The sequence below is a fragment of the Carettochelys insculpta genome, chromosome 2 (genome assembly GCF_033958435.1).
Source record: "Carettochelys insculpta isolate YL-2023 chromosome 2, ASM3395843v1, whole genome shotgun sequence".
NCBI classification, from domain to species: domain Eukaryota; kingdom Metazoa; phylum Chordata; order Testudines; family Carettochelyidae; genus Carettochelys; species Carettochelys insculpta.
Window position 1 is genome coordinate 131,703,969 of NC_134138.1, and position 17,937 is coordinate 131,721,905.

The 17,937-nt window shown below is 44.7% G+C and overlaps 2 protein-coding genes across 2 annotated transcripts in view; both read left to right on the forward strand.

Moving 5' to 3' along the window:
- VPS4B (vacuolar protein sorting 4 homolog B) overlaps positions 1 to 17,937 on the forward strand; it is a 41,595-nt gene that overhangs the window by 9,635 nt on the left and 14,023 nt on the right. Inside the window, exons 2-6 of the mRNA XM_074987774.1 lie at positions 1,098 to 1,209; positions 7,911 to 8,058; positions 10,206 to 10,273; positions 15,725 to 15,844; positions 16,343 to 16,499. Of these exons, the coding sequence (XP_074843875.1) occupies positions 1,098 to 1,209; positions 7,911 to 8,058; positions 10,206 to 10,273; positions 15,725 to 15,844; positions 16,343 to 16,499 (605 nt within the window). The remainder of the gene's footprint in view (positions 1 to 1,097; positions 1,210 to 7,910; positions 8,059 to 10,205; positions 10,274 to 15,724; positions 15,845 to 16,342; positions 16,500 to 17,937) is intronic.
- LOC142008678 (uncharacterized) lies at positions 2,048 to 4,437 on the forward strand. Its single transcript, XM_074985936.1, has 2 exons — positions 2,048 to 3,294; positions 3,471 to 4,437. Exons 1-2 carry the CDS (start codon positions 2,818 to 2,820, stop codon positions 4,032 to 4,034), a joined length of 1,041 nt encoding a protein of 346 aa, XP_074842037.1. The 5' UTR covers positions 2,048 to 2,817; the 3' UTR covers positions 4,035 to 4,437.

Genomic DNA, 17,937 nt, shown 5'->3' on the forward strand with positions numbered 1-17,937 from the left:
GGAAATATTTTTCTTGTTCTTCACTCTGAGATAGGTGGATAGCTCAGACTGAAAAAATTGGACTGTACCCCCAACCAGATCTTAATATCAGGTGCTTGGGTCAAAGTTCCTCAGTGCAGCTGGTAACTGAAATCTTTATAGTGGAAATGCTACAGTGCCTTTAATGCAAAGTGTCTCTACTATTCCACCTAGAAATCACTGTTTTTAAAACATGTTTAGTTTTATTTTATTATTTTATTCTGAGGTTGTCCTTCTCTTTGAGATACCTAACAGCAATTGTTCCATCATAAGGCCTTTGTTTTGTAGCTATAAGTGCATGGAGGAGTCCTACATAGTGTTTATTACAGTAGGATAACAACTTGTAATTATAAATGCAAATATTTGTTTGGAATACAAACCAAAACAGCACAGAGTTTAAAAAAGTTAAAATTAAGTATAATTATGGTTTGTAAAACAATACCTCTAGATTAATCACAATATAGTTAAGCAAAACAAAAATGTTGGTAAGAGCTATATAACCCAGCTGCCAGGAGTCTTGAGTTTTTTCTGTGTAGTACTTTTCTTTCATTTGGTAGTAGAAGGCCATAGTGTAATTTAATTTGTAATAGAAATGATTTTTGATATTTTGTGTAAATTTATATCATTTCTACTAATTTTACCTTTTTGGGTGAATTATGACTTCTGGAGTTTACAAGACTGATTTGCTTATCAGTGAAGACAAGCGTGAGTTCTCTTGCTGAATATGGAGATCATTTGGTCACATGAATGCCTGAGGTTTATTTTACTAGTTCTAGAAATAAGTTAAATATGTTGCATTACCACAGATGGAAAGAGATCCAGTTAAAGGCAGGTTAATTTTATAGTAGTCACAATTTAATAATATTTTTAGCCCTTTGAAAACTATCCTGTGGTCAGTACTGTATAAGAAGCGTGCCAATGGATTTGTAATCAATTATCTTCAACTTGTTTGTGTAGTAGATATTCATATCATAAAGGCAAGGTATCCACAATCAAAGCAACAGCTTAAATTTCACTTGATTTTTCTGTATTCTTGCATATTAGCCATCATTTTAATCACATTTTTGTTTGCTTTACAGAAAGCAATAGACCTTGCTAGCAAGGCAGCACAAGAAGACAAAGCTGGAAACTATGAGGAAGCACTCCGCTTGTACCAACATGCTGTGCAATATTTTCTCCATGTAGTTAAATGTAAGACTAAGCATATGAGTTTTTGAAAAATTGCGGTAAATAGCTAAATTATATAACATTGCAATTCAGCTGATAACATGGTGAATACCTTCCATTCTAAGTATGGGCAAGTCTTTTATCTAAAGATACGAAATCTCTCTCAATGCCAGCTATGCTTTAAGTGCACATATTGGCTGCGTCTACACTAGCAAGTTCTTTTGAAACAGTTTGCAAAAGAAGGGGGCTCTTTCAAGAGATCCCATGGAGTGTCTAGACACAAAGTGTTTTTACAAAAGTAAATGGAATGCAGCACTCATTTAGAAATCGCTCTTCCTTTCCTGTTTCAGGAAGAGTGCCTTTTTTGTTTGAAAGAGCAACCTGATGTTTTTGATTGCTGGCCTGTTCTTTTGAAAGAATGGGGGGTTGTGTGGATATATTTTCCTTTTTTATGCTGGGGAAAGTTAGGTAGTATCTGGAAAGCTAGTCTTCACACAGTGACTGCATAGAAGTTGCTGTCTTACTGGTGAAATAGTGTCATGCTCCTCACTTTCGCAGCTTTCTATAGTAAATTCAAGCTGTTTATGCATAACTTGTAAGGTTCTGGACAAAGGAACGTGTAGTTTTTTTTTTTCCTACTAATATGGTTTCCTTTATATCAGTGGTGGGCAACCTGTGGCCCATCAGGATAATCTGCTGGCAGGTTGCGAGACGTTTTGCTGATGTTCGCTGTCCACAGACGTGGCCTTCTGCAGCTTCCAGTTGCCACAGTTTGCTGTTCCCAGCCAGTCAGAGCTGCAGGAAGTGGCCAGGAAATGTGAGTCCCAGCCAGTGGGGGCTGTGGGGTGCCGTGCCTTTGGGCAGCAGTGTGACCAGAATGTCTTGCAGTGTGCTAGCCGATTACCCAGATGGGCCACAGGTTGCCCACCCCTGCTTTATTTTCTTCCCTCGCTGTTGTCTTCATGCTTCCTTCTCTGTTGCCTCCTCCACCTGAATTCGTACTTTTGCCTTTGATGTGCAAAGGAGATGCCTTTCTTAGTTAAATTCCACTTTCAAATGTGTCATTTTTGCCAAGCCTGCCAATGCAATCTTACCCCAAGTTAGAAGTGCTGTTACATATGCAATAACTTAACAAAATCTTAAATAACTTCCCTTTAATCATTCAGGATAATTTGTGTTTGTCTTTTGTGTCTGTCTATATTATGTTTTATGGGGCAAAGGAATGTGTTTTTGTGTCCTCTGCAATACTGGGCACAGTTCTGGAACGTTGGCTACGTCTACACTAGCACACTACGTTGAAGTAGCCTATGTCAAAGTAAAGATATCGAAATAGGCTACTTCGACGCATATCGTCTACACGTCCTTCAGGGCTGGTGCGTTCAACGTCGAAGTAGCGATGGGGAATGTCAAAAGTAGCCGCCCTGGAAGGAAATGCGGAGCGTCCACACACCCAAGCGCTCCCCATCGACATAAGGGGCCAGGAAAGCCCACGGACTGGGTCAGGCTGGACTAGCTCTTCTGGGTCAACAGCAAGCTGCTCCTTTAAAGGGACCCTCCCAGACACACCCGGCCTGCAAAGCACAAGGTCCGCAGGGTACTCTCCACACTCTCGCAGACCAAGTCTCGGCAGATATGGACCCCCCACAGCAGCAGCAGGAAGAGGAGGCCCTCCAGGTAGTCATCCAGGGGGCAAGCGCCCTGCTAGGTGCTGCCCGGGAGGCCGCCCAGTGGTTCCTGCCAGAGGAGCCCTCCCCGGAGGCAGACGGGGATGCCCCTGACCGCTGGGCTCCCCTCTTCCTTCCCCGCTGGCTGCTCCCCCACCTCTGGAGCTACCTCAGCAGTTCCGAGTGGTGGGAGCAGCTGGTCATGCGGGAGTGGGATGATGACATGTGGCTGCAGAACTTCTGCATGCACTGGCAGACCTTCCTGGAGCTCTGCCAGTGGCTCACCCCAGCACTGAGGCACCAGGACACCTGGATGCAGCGCGCCCTCCCCATCAAGAGGAGGGTCGCAATATCCATCTGGAAGCTGGCCACTCCAGACAGTTATCATTCTGTGGGACACCAGTTTGGAGTGGGAAAGGCCACGGTCAGGGCTGTTGTCGTGGAGGTAAGGGGGTCTGGGCACGCACCCACTGGGGAGGGCAGGGGGGCTGGATGTGGGGCTGGGGAGGGAAAGGTGCTGGGGAGGGAGGGGCTGGGTGGGGGGTACCTGGGGAGGTGCCTGGGGGAGGGCCCTGGGGCACCCTGCACAGCCCCATGGGCGCCTGTGTTCCCTCCCCACAGGTGGTCCATGCGCTTAACGCCATGCTGCTCCACAGGGTCATCCGACTTGGGGACCTGGACGCAGCCGTCGCCAGATTCGCCGCCATGGGGTTCCCGAACTGCTTCGGGGCCCTGGATGGGACCCACATCCCCATCTGCGCCCTGGACCACAGCGGAGGAAGATACATAAACCGAAGGGGCTACCACTCCATGGTCCTGCAGGCCATGGTAGACAGTCGGGGCCGCTTCCAGGATGTGTACGTGGGCTGGCCTGGCTGCACACACAACACCTGTGTTTTTAGGAACTCTGGCCTGTGCCGCTGGCTGGAGGCGGGGACCTACCACAGTGCCCCTCTGCCTCGTGGCAGATGCAGCCTACCCCCTCCAGCCCTGGCTCATGCATCCGTACCCCAGCCAGCTCAATACCAGCGAGGAGCAGTTCAACGCCTGCCTGAACCTTGCCCACCAGGTGGTGGAGAGGATCTTCCACCGTCTGAAGGGCCGCTGGCAGTGCCTCCTTGCCTGACTGGACGTTGGCCTCCAGAACATCCCCCAGGTTGTGGGCATGTGCTGCATGCTCCATAGCATTGCCAAGAGCAAGGGGGAGGCTTTCGACCAGGGTGGGCGGTCGACACTGGCATGGGCTTCCCCCAGCTGGCCACTACACTCAGCCCCCAGGCCCACCCTGAGGGGGTACGGGTCCGCGAGGCCCTGCGGGCCCACTTCGATCAGGGAGACCCCTGAGCACTTCCCTGGAGGACCCCCCACCTCACAGCCCGCACTGCCCACACACCACCCCCAACACCCGCATACCCCCCCCACCAAACAAGCACACGCCTCCAGTTATTTGGAAAATAAAACCTTATTTTTTCTGAAAACTGCTAACTTTGTTTTGTGCACAACAGAAACTGCAACCAATATACAAAAAGGGGGACAACTATATACATGGCCCAGTGGACGGCTCGGCCGTTGGCCCATCAGTCCCGGGTGGGGGTAGAGGCGCTCAACCACCTGCGGGTATGGCTCACGACACACACACGCTCACACACCCCCGTGTCCGCAGTCCCCAGCATGGCTGGCTGGGGGGACCGGCAAGTATGGCTGGGATGCTTCCACTGGCCGGTCTTCAGCCCCAGTATGCTCTGGTCCTCGGGAGCTTGCAGGTGGTGAGGCGGGTGGGGCGGCAGGCGGCATGGCAGGGGGACATCAGGTGGAGCGGCAGGGAGGGCGGCCCAGGGGGCAGCAGGGGGGCGGGGTGGGAGCTGGCCGACAGCCTCCCAGATCGACCCGGCTATGTCCTGGAAGACCCCCATGAAGTCCTCCCATGCCACCCAGCACCAGGTGGACTCCTCCCAGTCGAACCTCAGTCTCTCCTCCGCCACCTCCATCTGCCGCCGGAGAGCTGCCAGGAGATGGGGGTCCACAGGGGCCATCCCCAGGGTCCAGCAGTGGCAGGACCATCCTGCTGGCCGTGGGGGTGTCTCCGGGCGCTGGCGGGGGCTGACCTTTGACGGGCTGTCAGGGACATAGGATGGTGCAGCTGCAGAGAGGGAGAGAGGGATGGGAAGGCTGTTAGTACAGTGCCCTGGCCTGTGGCCCGTTCCACCGGCCCCGCCTTGAGTGCTGGGTCTCCCTGCCCCCGGGGTTAAGGCACAGTGCTGTCCATGGGTGCGTGTGCTGACGGGCGTTGATGGCCATGCTGCCGTGCTGGGACCGTGCTGTGGCTGGGCAGTTGTGCGTTGGGGTCCGCTGGGGGTGTGTGAGACGCCCGGTCGTGTCTGGTGCCCTGCCCCGTGGCCCATGGATGTGTGCTCTGTGGGGTACGTACCTGACCGTCCATTGCCACGGTCAGGGGAAACCCCGTGGGCAGACGCCTGGCTGGTGCTCCGGGAGGGGAGGTCGATGAGGAGCCCCCACTCCTCGCTGCTGGACCCGTCCTCCGCTGTCCTGAGGCAGGCTTCTCGGGTGGGCTCCAGGGTGCGGGGCTGGCCTCTGGGCTGGACTCCAGCTCCAAGGCCTGCTGGGGCTCGTTGGCCATGGTGTCAAGGGTGGCCGGGGGGGGAGAAGGTATCCCGGGGGCCAGGGTGGCCCTGAGTTCCCTGTAATAGGGGCAAGCGGCAGGGGCGGCCCCAGACCAGCTGGTTGAGTCCCAGGCCCGGGCATACCCCTGCCGCAGCTCCTTCACCTTACTCCGGATGTGATCCCGAGTGCGGACAGGGTGACCCCAGGCGGCCAGGCCCTCGGCCAGTCGGGCGAACACTTCTGCATTCCGCCACTTGCTCCCCATCACGTGGAGCACCTCCTCTTCACCCCAGAGCCCCAGCAGGTCTCGGAGCTCAGCCTCCAACCATGAGGGGCCCCGCCTCTTTTTGGCCCCCCGCTTGGCTGCTGGGGGTGCCTGGGTCCCCTCAGGAGGGGAGCCCTGGGGGCGCTCGGGGGGCTGGCTCAATGCCATGGGTGGTAGGCAGATGGGTTGGGGTCTGTAGAGGGCGTGCAGGGCTAGCACGTGCATGTGCTGCTGCCTGTACGCTCTCAGCTTCCTGCCACAGGAAATCCGGGTCTGTGGTGCTTTAAAGGCTGCTGCTCGCAGGGACCATTGAGCCCTGCAGGGGCTGGACTGAGCATCTCAACCCCTCAGCTGATGGCTGCCATGGAGGACCCTGCTATTTCGAAGTAGTGGGATGTGGATTGTCTACACACATCCTTCAACCTATACGCACCTTTCAATGTCAAAGTAGGGCGCTATTCCCACCTTCGGATGGGAACGGTGATTTCTACATCTTGCCACCTAACGTCGATTTCAACATCGAAATAGCACACGGCGCGTATAGACACTATGGGTGCTATTTCGACATTGTGCCAGCTACTTGGAAGTAGCTGGCTAATGTAGACACACCCATTATGTATAAAATCAAGGGTGTGTGTGTTTTTGTTTTGATGTGTAACTTGCAATATTTTTTCAACATGTTTTACTGGACCAGCTTCTGTTGCTGAGGAAGACAAGCTTGCTAACTTACAGAACTAAGGTTGATCCGATTTTATGCCTCTCCCCTGTCTAATGTGAAAAACAAGGGTTTGTTCGTTTTTTTTTGTTTTGTTTTAAGAAATTTGAAGCTTCCAGAAAGGAGTCAAGTACATAAAATGTAAAACAAACAAAAACTACTGAGTGGCGCTACTGATCTCTTAAACTGTTGTTCATTAACAGTAGTTTTTAAAGCTAGCTAATCAAGAACCCATCCATCTGCCAGTGTACTTGATTCTTCTTAATCAAGCTTTAGGTCAAGTTTTAATGCAAAGATGACTATCTCATGCTGATAGCCAAGGGAGAGCCACCCTTCTTAATCTTAATGGCCAACTGTGACATCAGATGCTGTTGATCACCAGTACTCCTGGCATGCTTTGAGGTAGACACAACTACCCTGAAATGGCTTGAATCCTTTCACACCAAATTGATAGTATTGTTGTATGCTACTGATCCTGTACATCTAAAGCCTTCACCTGTGGAATCTCACAGGGCTTAGTGACTTTACATTATATCATTCAACATCTGTCTAAAGCTCGTGGGAGATCTCTAGGATTGTTAGACAATGCACAAGACAATATCTCATTTATTAGAGTACCTTTAACTTCAATCCCTGGGTCAAATCAGCATTTGGATGAAAGCATCTTGCTACATTTGAACCCAAGTAAAACTGAGGTGATTATTGTAGGAAGAAGAGAGTGCTTTTTGAAGGTTTTTCTACCTCCTAATTTGTTATCAGAGGCATTTTCCCTTTCAATGTTCGTGTTATGTGCAGCCCTCCACATTTTAATGTCAGTGCTTTTGGGTAACCGTATAGCCGTGAGATCCAAAAACATTGAAAACTGGCTAGGAAGTTGCACATCATACTTACATTAAAACTCTGGTCAGAGTGACAGCTGTTCTCATGATCTGCAGACTTGAGTACTGAAGCTCATAAGTAGGAGTGAAGTCTCTCACACTGGAAGAAACTCCAGCTGATAAAAAAACCCACAGTAGCTCAACTGCTTAGGAAAGCAAATCATAGTGAACATGACATCGTGGTCCTCTGCTCTTTGCCATGGCTTCCCATTCAATAGAGAGTCCTGTTCAAAGTGTGTCTTAAGCCAAAATCTGTTAGCTCAATCAGTTGCTCTCCTACTTGATAAGGAATAGTTCTTTTGAAATAGTTGGCTGGTGATCAGATAATGTGGTGGATAATGGAAGCATAAGCATATAGTAAGCACGTAACAAGATTTCTTGCAGGTCCGAGGCTTTCAATTTACTTTTTCTTCATTGAGACTGGAGAAACTATTACTCGCTACTTTCTTACAGGTTCTGTTAAATTTAGTATTAAAAATGGGACAGAGTTACTACCCTTTTCTGTTTGATTTATGTGCAGGGGTGAGGGAGTTGGCTGCCAGTAATGCATAACCCTTTTCTCAATTTTTTTTCTTTTTAAGATGAAGCGCAGGGTGATAAAGCAAAACAGAGTATCAGAGCGAAGTGTACAGAGTATCTGGACAGGGCAGAAAAACTGAAGGAATATCTAAAGAAGAAAGAGAAAGCTCCAAAGCCAGTGAAAGAGTCTGGTCCAGCTGAAGAAAAAGGGTATGGGTTTTTGGAAACTGTAAACCAAAATGCAATATTTTTCATGTTCCATCTTAGCCAGAATTAAAGTTTACTGTTTGAAAACATGTTCAATGTGCATGAAATATATCATATGATCAATACTAAACACTGAAGTATAATAGTTAACTAAACAATCTGGACAGCATACATACTAATACTATAAGCTTTCCTTTTTAGCATTACCAGTATGCCTCAGCACTACTAGCAATGTCAATTTGCAGTCGCCCTTAACTCCAGTAATTCACATCAACAGCTTATTAGCGTTTCTGCTGGATGACAACTGTGGTGATTTCTGACATAGTGACTTGCCTAATTTTAAAAATTAGAGCTTCAGAAAACCACCAGATATTAGGTTTAAACCATTGATAACCTGGGACAGTTTTGAACATGTGCTCCAGAAGTTGAAGCTCTATCACATATCCAATCTGCATCACTGAACATTTGTTATTGGCAACGGTGTTTGTTGAACAGCTAGATAATTACATTTATACATAATATTTTATTTTTCATTGAAACTTGAAACTGTAGTAAAATTTAATTGATTTGCAGAAATATTGTCCTTATTTGTGGCTTGTAATCAATTTGTAGAAAGGGTTTAAAGTTGTCATTGACTCAGATTGATAACTGAACACAGCTTGCATGTCACAGTATAGCACACATGAAAATCCGTTACTGTTGCTTCATTCGTATCAAAGTTCAGGTTCCATGTTTTTTCTGTAGATGGTCTCAGAGGGCTCTAATGCAGCGGACAGCGTAGTGCTCTGCTTTAAATGCCTAATATAGTCAGTACTTTCAGGAAGAAGGCAGTCTCCTGAACTCTGGTGGTGGTAAGGAGGAAGAACTAATTTTATCTTCTAAATGCACTGATACCATATTCAGTTATTATACTGTTAGCAAGAGAGACAAGGAAGAAATGCAATATCCTATTGGATCAACTTCTGTTGAGGAGAGAGACAGGACTTCAAGCCACACAGAGCTTTTCTTCAGGTCTGGGAAAGGTATTCTGAGTATCACAGCTAAATGCAAGATGGAATGGATTATATACCCCACGTAGGTAGAATGTATTTTTAGGGACGTTTAAGGTATAGTGGCCCATTAACATCTCTGTAGTTATAGGACAAAAAGAGGAGATTAGAGAGTTATGGATTGTGGTAATGAACCATAAATCCAGTGTCTGCTTTGTCTGAATTTTAGTGTCTACCAGAGAGATGAATTAAGCTCCCAGGTCTCCTCTTTCGAATGCGTTGTATATCTTTCTTTTGAGGATGAGGACTGATAGATTAGACCTAATGATCGCTTCATTCATTTACAGCTATACTGAATACAGTTTATTTACAAATCTGAGGGGTGGGGGGCGGGGAGGGGGAGGGGGAGGGGGAGAGAGAGATTTGTCTCTGAAATTCTTCATGCATATATGCCACGGACTCTCCAGATATAGTACCGGTCAGCTGAGCAACAGTTGCTTTGGGATTTTTTTTTTTGTTTTGTAAAAGCTCAAAGCTGTACCATGTTCCACCTGAACGTGATGGCTATAAGACTACGCATATGACATGTCCTCTATGATGGCTTTTCCCCCAGCCAAAGATTTCTCTTACGTCTGCTCTTAGTAAAGGCATAAAGAGGAGCATGGTACGAGTTGGATCTTATGGGTAACTCCAGTTGTTGCTCTGAACATACAGATGTTTGCTTTGATCAGCCTGCACTGAAAAAGGTTAATTATACCTGTAACAAATCTAATTAAAAAAAGCAAAGGTGAAATTTAGGCCATATCTAGTTTCTAAAAAGCATGGAAATGTTAAAAATTTGATAGAACTTATTAAAACATGCTAAATTAAAGTTATCAAAGATATTTTGAAGAAGAAATCACGTTTTACATGGTGCTGAGAATGACACAGCTTGACTTTTTATACTTTTTTTTTAAATGATCTCATTTAACAGGGTTGTAGGGCCTTCAAATAATCTATAGAATTCTCTTACAAAATGTGAAAAAACACATTTCCCTGAACATGTCTACCAAAGTGATGGAAGGTGTGAGGTAGAATGTAGTTTTCTTTTACAAAATTGTCTTATGTAAGACAGGTGTCTTTCCTTGTAGTTGAATATTTTATTACTTTTGTCTGAATTAGGAATGACAGTGATGGGGAAGGAGAGTCTGATGATCCTGAAAAAAAGAAACTGCAAAATCAACTTCAAGGTAGCTCTGGCACTTTTTTAAAGAAATCATTTTATCAAGTGACTTATTAATTTCCTGATTATTTTTTTCCTTTCCCTCTACAAAGAGCTGTGGATTGACATGCTGCAGTGTATTTTTTTGCCACTTTTCTGACCCAAAAAAGCCCGGTGCCCGAGCCCTGCTTCCCTCTGTCACTAACTCCATCCCCTCTCCTTCTGCCCTTTCCTGCCCCAGCCTTCTTCACTTGCTCATTTTCACAGGGCTGGGGAGGGTCCCTTTTTGTCCAGGTGTTTGTTTGAAAACTGAACACCTGGCACCCTCTGTGCTTTCACTATAAGCAAGTCTTTGGGATGGTGTGTTTTATGAAATTGTGTATCATAATTCCAATCTACATCAACCCCATGCAACTGGTTGAATTACTGTATGCACCAGGAGGGAACTCTGAGTCAAACAGGAAAAGCTCCTTAAGGTCAAATGAATATTTGTAGTTTTACCATTTGTACCTAGAGACTCAGGTCATGGTAGTCATCACACAAACTCTGTTGTATGAACAGTAGCAGAGAGGGAGCCGTGCTAGTCTATATACTATCAAAACAAAAAAGCAGTCAAGTAGCACTTTAAAGACTAAACAAAATAATTTATTAAGTGAGCTTTTGTGAGACAGACCCACTTCTTCAGACCATAGCCATGCCAGAACAGACTCAATATTTAAGGCACAGAGAACCAAAAACAGTAATCAAAGTTGACAAATCAGAAAAAAATTATCAAGGTGAGCAAATCAGAGAGCAGAGGAGGAGGGGAGGAGAGTCATGAATTAGATTAAGCCAAGTATGCCAAAGACCCCCTATAATGTCCCAGAAAATTTGCATCCCAGTTCAAACCATGTGTTAATGTGTCGAATTTGAATATGAAAGAGAGTTCAGCAGTTTCTCTTTCTAAAGCAGACTGAAAATTTTTCTTCAATAAGATGCAGACTCTTAAGTCATTAACAGAATGGCCCACTCCAGTAAAATGTAGACTAACTGGTTTGTGGGTCAGGAATGTTTTGATGTCTGTTTTGTGCCCATTAACTCTTTGTCTGAGAGAGTTTGGCATCTGTCCAATATACAAAGCATCTGGGCATTGTTGGCACATGATGGCATATATGATGTTAGTTGAGGAACATAAGAATGTGCCTGTGATTCTGTGTATAACCTGGTTAGGTCCAGTGGTGGTATCTCCAGAATAGATACGTGCACAAAGCTGGCAGCAGGCTTTGTTGCAAGGAAAAGTCCCAGGACTGGTATTCTTTTATATGAGAATCCCTGCCCCAGTAAGTTTATAATCTAAACAGATAAAGACAAAAAATATCTGAAAGACTAACTTTTATTGATCCTTGATTTTTCTGATCATGATCAGTTTTCTCCCAGATGGTTAGTCCATGCTCACCACCACAAAGGAGATGTTTTTACTGGCCAGAATATATCCTCCACTTCTCTTCTCCTTCCCTGTTCAAGTTTCCCATGCTTTTCAAACTTTTATGTAAAGGAGAGTGTTTTACCTATATATTTCTTAGTGTTTGTTTAGTTAATAATCCAGTTATAGAAGCTCTTCTGTGTCTTTTCTTTTGGCACATTTTTGTCCACTGTCCAGCTTTGAAAAATTCAAACACAGTTTAGAAATTGTGTTGGTAATTGAGGGAATAGTGATCTGGAGTTTGTCTCAGCAACGTCAGTTGTTTGGGTTAGTGACTGAATGAAGAAGAAAGCAGTAGCTTTGTACACAATAGAAAACAATTGGTCTTGTCTGTGTAACTGATTTGGAGAATTCCATTTGAATTTTGTAATATAGAGGTGAATCATTGGTAGAAAGAAATGACTGTTAAAGAGCCAGTGACCTTAATGCTGATCTTTCCTAATCCACATATATTGAAATGTGCTGATCACCACTTTCACTTTATCATTCAGATTTACTTCAATTGACCACCGCGTTCTTCAGGGGTTTTGTCATGCTATAGTGTACCAGCTGGTGAGATTTAATAGTGTAGTCTGCCCCAAAGGAGTGCTGTGTGTCTTCATCATATGTTTTCCATTCACACACATGCCGCTAGATCTCTGACTCTGTATATAACCATTGGTAGTTTCTTGTCAGTCATGGTATTTACAGTAATCTAAAGTAGAACACTAAGGCTATGTCTACACTAGCCCCAAACTTCGAAATGGCCATTTGCAAATGGCCATTTTGAAGTTTACTAATGAAGCGCTGAAATACATATTCAGTGCCTCACTAGCATGCGGGCGGCCACCACGCTTCGAAATTGACATGGCTCGCCGCTGCGCGGCTCGTCCCGACGGGGCTCCTTTTCAAAAGGACCCCGCCTACTTCGAAGTCCCCTTATTCCGACAATCAGTTATTCCTAGAATAAGGGGACTTCGAAGTAGGCGGGGTCCTTTTGAAAAGGAGCCCCGTCGGGACGAGCCGTGCGGTGGCAAGCCACGTCAAAGTCCCCTTATTCTAGGAATAACTGATTGTCGGAATAAGGGGACTTTGAAGTAGGCGGGGTCCTTTTGAAAAGGAGCCCCGTCGGGACGAGCCGCGCGGCGGCGAGCCACATCAATTTCGAAGCGCGGTGGCCGCCCGCATGCTAATGAGGCGCTGAATATGTATTTCAGCGCTTCATTAGTAAACTTCGAAATGGCCATTTGCATGGCCATTTCGAAGTTTGGGGCTAGTGTAGACACAGTCTAAGTATGCTGTTTAATATTTCCTTGGCCAGGGTTGGTATGAAGAGCATCTAGTGCCTTTTGAGTAGGGACTGGGGGCCAACATGACAGTAAGGATTGTTTCAGAGATTCAGACTGTAATTCTCCATACTGATGTAAGTACAGGAAGGCCTCACCATTCACAGTTTACTGAACTACAGTTCGTTGCACCTGCCACGCTGCGCTGCATCATCTGCCCACATGATTCAGTGTGCACACACTTTCTCAGAGCTCCCACACAACCACATTAAGGCTACTAAAGGAACACCCAGCCTTAACTGTGACACTGAAAAGAAAAAGTGAGTGATGCAGACAGAGATCAACAAGGTAAGAAGGGAAAAAAGGTGATGACATCAAGACAGGAAGTTGAATTACTGAATCAGCTGGCAAGTGATCTCAAAGACCTCAGTAGCTAGACCACCTGGCATTAGTGAGTCTGCTGTGTGTTTGTTTTTTAAAAAAGGAGAAGAACATAAGGGACAATGTTGTTTCAGTGCTTCCATAACAGGAAGCTTTAAAGGACTTGAAAGATCAGTACTAAACAGCTTCCCATCAGTGTTCCTTTGAGAACCCACCTGTTAGCCCTGCCCACAAGGGGCAATAAGATTCCAAGGCAGTGAGCCCAAAGAACTGTTTTGGGTGATTATGGTTTAGTTGAAATTGATTGCATTATCTTTCCAGTTTGGCTGTTCAACTTGCTTGTTAACTATTAAACCACAAGCAATAAAGTGTTCTTTGCAGAATATGTGTTGTTTCTGTGTTGCAAACACCACCCTCAGGCTCCCTGCTCCTCATCTCCTGGTATTCTCCGTCTTCACCATTCACATCTTTCTGTGGAACATAACCCCTGTGAATAGTGAGGCCTACCTGTAATGGTACTCTTTGAATCCATCTTGGTCATTCAAGACTGTAATCTGCCATGTGGCACTGTAATTTTGACCAAGTCAAGACCAGAGAGATGTGTTTCTTAATGGCTTAGTGAATCTTGTGAAACTATGATCCATGACTACTCATTGATCTTTCCATATGCCCTGGACCTGTTTTACATTTTAGCACCACAGCAGATGTAACTCTCTTAAATGCACTGAGTAAATTTTGTATAACCTCATTCACTGTGGTTCTAGACCCCTCTAATCCTCTTCCCCACCCCCCTCCATTTTTACAACCGTATTTAAAATACTTTCAGCATTCACTTCACAATAGAATAGTCTAACAGACCTCACTGAGGGTGGGGAGACTGTGTGGCATCCCTTGTACCACACCATGACTGTGTTTACACGACAGAGTTTTGTGAACAAAACCCATGGAGTGTCCACGTTCCCAAGGTGTTCTGTTGTGATAGCCTTCTGCTGCTCCCCATGAGGCAGACACCTCCATCAACAGACGGGCCCTCTGCTGGCAGACGAGGCTTCCAGGACACTGGGCAGCCCTGTGTGCTGTGCTTCTGGTTGGCCGTTTTGTCAAGAGAGCAGCTGGGCAGTCCAGCCGCTCTGTCGCAGAGCGGATCGCTCTTTCAATCCTCATGGCAGCCTGGCCGCGATTTGTTAATATAAATTTTGTCGGAAGGTAAATTCCAACAGAAACTTCTGTTGACAAATTACTGTAGTGTAAACGTAGCCCGTGAAAGCAATGCTCCCAGGGATTGCCGGAGATGCTCCCCCATGGATACTGCTACAGAAAGAACTTCCAGCAGTGGTACATGTGAAGCGTATACATACCTACTGCGGAAACAAAAAAAAAAGTCAAGTAGCACTTTAAAAACTAACAAAATAATTTTTTAGGTGATGAGCTTTCGTGGGACAGACCCACTGCTTCAGACCACAGCTATAACAGAACAGACTCAATAGTTAAGGCACAGAGAACCAAAAAAATAATCAGAGTTGACAAATTAAAAAAAAAAATGATCTAGGTGAGCAAATCAGAGAGTAGAGGGGCAGAAGGGGGGTGGAAGTCAAGAATTAGATTGTCAAGTGTGCAAAAGAGCCCCTATAATGACCCAGAAAATTCACATCTCAGTTCAAACCAGCTGTTAATGTGTTGAATCTGTTACTGTAGAACGGGTGTGAGCAAACATCTTGAAGAAGCAAACACCCTCTTTTAGAGGCCTTTGGGACTCACTGTTTTCTTAGCAATCGAGTCAATTCCTTCCTTTGGCAGAAGGGGAAAAAAATCATATTTAGTCTAGTCTAGAGTACAATAATCTCTCATAAATAGACCTAAGGAGGTGCTTTATAAAGGGGGCTTTGTTCCTATTTTACAGATGAGAACCCTGAAATCCTGAGAGGTGAAGTGATTTGTTCCCAGTTATCCTGTCACCTGTTACCACAGCCAGGAATAGAACTCAAGTCTTAGGAGTCCCATAAGGGCCTAGCTACTGCGTTTGAAATAGAATCTTAAAGTCTTTAGAAACTATTGGAGCTGCTTTAGAGGACTGTGGCTGGCAGTGCCTATTAACAACTAAATGATTTTAAAGAATAATAGTCTATCTCTAGGACACTCTCACTTGCTGGCTCAGTCATTGTCTAATTAGCCAACAGAACTTGAAGGATGCAGTCCTGCTTAAGGATAGTAGTTAAACATGCTGTGCTGTTCGTGGGAGCTGTGCTGGAATTCATGAGCAGCAGTTCACATCTGAACCAAGAGTCCCAAGATTTTAATTCTTGTTTTGACAATAGAGGCTTTTTGACCTATGGAAAGTAATTCCTAATTTATCTGGTCCATTGTTTTGCAGGTGCCATAATTATGGAGCGACCAAATGTAAAGTGGAGTGATGTTGCTGGTCTTGAAGGGGCCAAAGAAGCACTTAAAGAGGCAGTGATATTGCCCATTAAATTTCCTCATCTATTTACAGGTGAGATACGTTTTAATATACATTCTTGGTCCTAATAATTGTACTTTGGGAGAGTGGTGTGGCTGGCGAGGTGCAGGAAGTATTTTATGCTGTAATAGTGGTGAACTCTGTTTAGGTATGTGCTAAGAGCTGCTGTTCCGTCATTTGTTGGAATTGTTGTGGGAGCATTTGGAAAACTGTATTAGGAGAGGAGAGGGTGGTTCAAGAGCAACTCATCTCACGTGGAACTTTAAATTTAGTGATTTATGAGCTTTGTTTTTTACATTTATGGTTGGTGTAGTTTATTAATCAAAATGTGAAGTTGTATACTAAGCTAAATGAACAAGTACCAACTTCTTCAACTTAAAAAAAAAAAGAATAAATATATAATTCAAAAAGCTTGGATGAGAATTCCATTTTCCCAACAACTCCTATGCCAAACTGACTCTTCTATCAAAATTCTTCAGGTGAGTTCTTTTTTTAAAAAAAAGTATATTATATAAAATATAACTTTCTTAGGAAAGAGAACACCATGGAGAGGAATTCTTCTGTTTGGGCCTCCTGGAACAGGAAAATCTTACTTGGCAAAGGCTGTGGCAACAGAGGCCAACAACTCTACATTCTTCTCAGTATCCTCCTCTGATCTTGTCTCAAAGTGGTTAGGTGAAAGTGAAAAGTAAGTTACCCAGTTGAATTCTTTTTTTAAAGATTAAGTGATTTTATTTGCTGCATTTCAGAACAAATGTACTGTCAGCAGAAATCCAAGAATGTAATCACTACTATTTTCTTTTTGCAAATACTTGCAGAATGATATGATGCTTTCAAAAATAGTTATAATTAGAGGTAGGTTGTAAAGTAGATCTGGCCCAAAACTCAGAATAAGTTTGGTTTATTTTTGTGTTTGTTTTTTTAAAGAAAAATTTGTTTGTTTGGAAATTTCCCAGGAATGGAGAATTCCAAGAAATTTTGCTCTGGGAGTGCAGAAGCTTGATGGATTTTGTAATTAAACGTTTTCCCAGAGATCACTGATCTCCTGAGCGAAACAGACATCATTCTTGTCCACTGTTCTCCAAAGCTGGTGGAGAGTCTGGAACCTGTAGCTTTTGATCGGCCTGGCATGTGTCCTGTCTGACTCCACAGTCTAGGGAGCTAGGTGCCCCCAGAATCTTCCAGGCTCTTGGCTCAGCAACAGAAAAGCCTGAGAGCACTGGCTTGATCCAGTGTTTCTAGGCTCTGTGCTGCGCTGCTGAGCCCGGATCAGAGCAAGGGGTCCCCGGCCTCAAGCTGCCTACGTGGTAGAGCTGCAGAGTCTCAAAACCAGGGCCCCCAGTGCCTGCCAGTCAGAGTTCCAGACTAATATTTGGTAAAAATTTGGAAAAACCCAAACTTTTCTGAAACATGAGGTTCACAAGCCAGCCATTTTCTTGGAAAATTTCTGGCGCTCTTACTTTATATGTTTCATTAAAATAAATGGCAAAAGGAAAAGAAACTTAGTTCTTCCCCACATCAACCTTGACTCTCTTCTACAGCTGTTGAATGAAAAGAGGGACTTCATTGTGTGTGGCTCTTTATGCTGAGGGTCATTTTTCTTCTCTTTTTGTGTTTAAAAATAAATGTAGGAGATTTATTAACAGCGACCTTTAAAGGAGAAAATAGTAAATATTGGTGGTTTTTTGTTTCATTTAAGGTGCACAAAGAGCTCTTTAATATTTTTTTTTTAAAATAAGCAGGTGTCTTGCGCATCTTGTTTTTCCTGGGAAGAATTCATTGATGATAGAAGAACATGCAAGCTCATCACATCAGTGATTCTGAGGAAGAGTGGCTTTCATTTACTGTTAATGCACATATTTTAGATACTTTAAATATTCTTATAATTCATATGAGTTTGAGTCAGGGTTACTGGTGGCGTTGGAAAAGCAGGAAAGCTAAAGCTCTCAGATTGGGTTTTCTAGTGACACAAAGAAGTCATTCTCTCACTTGTAACTGGAACAAATTCGAGATGCAGTCTGGTATCTGTTACCACCATTTTGAAGCATTTTTTTAGAGCTTTACTTGAGGCATAAACTTTTATATTAAAGATTTTTTTTTTTTTTAACAAATCAATTTGAAAATGT

What these genes read in the sequence shown, in the direction of transcription:
- LOC142008678 (XM_074985936.1), top strand. Translation starts at nt 2,818, where the DNA reads ATGGACCCCCCACAGCAGCAGCAGGAAGAGGAGGCCCTCCAGGTAGTC. An exon ending in TCAGGGCTGTTGTCGTGGAG is followed by an intron (nt 3,295 to 3,470) that starts GTAAGGGGGTCT and finishes CCCTCCCCACAG; the next exon opens with GTGGTCCATGCGCTTAACGC.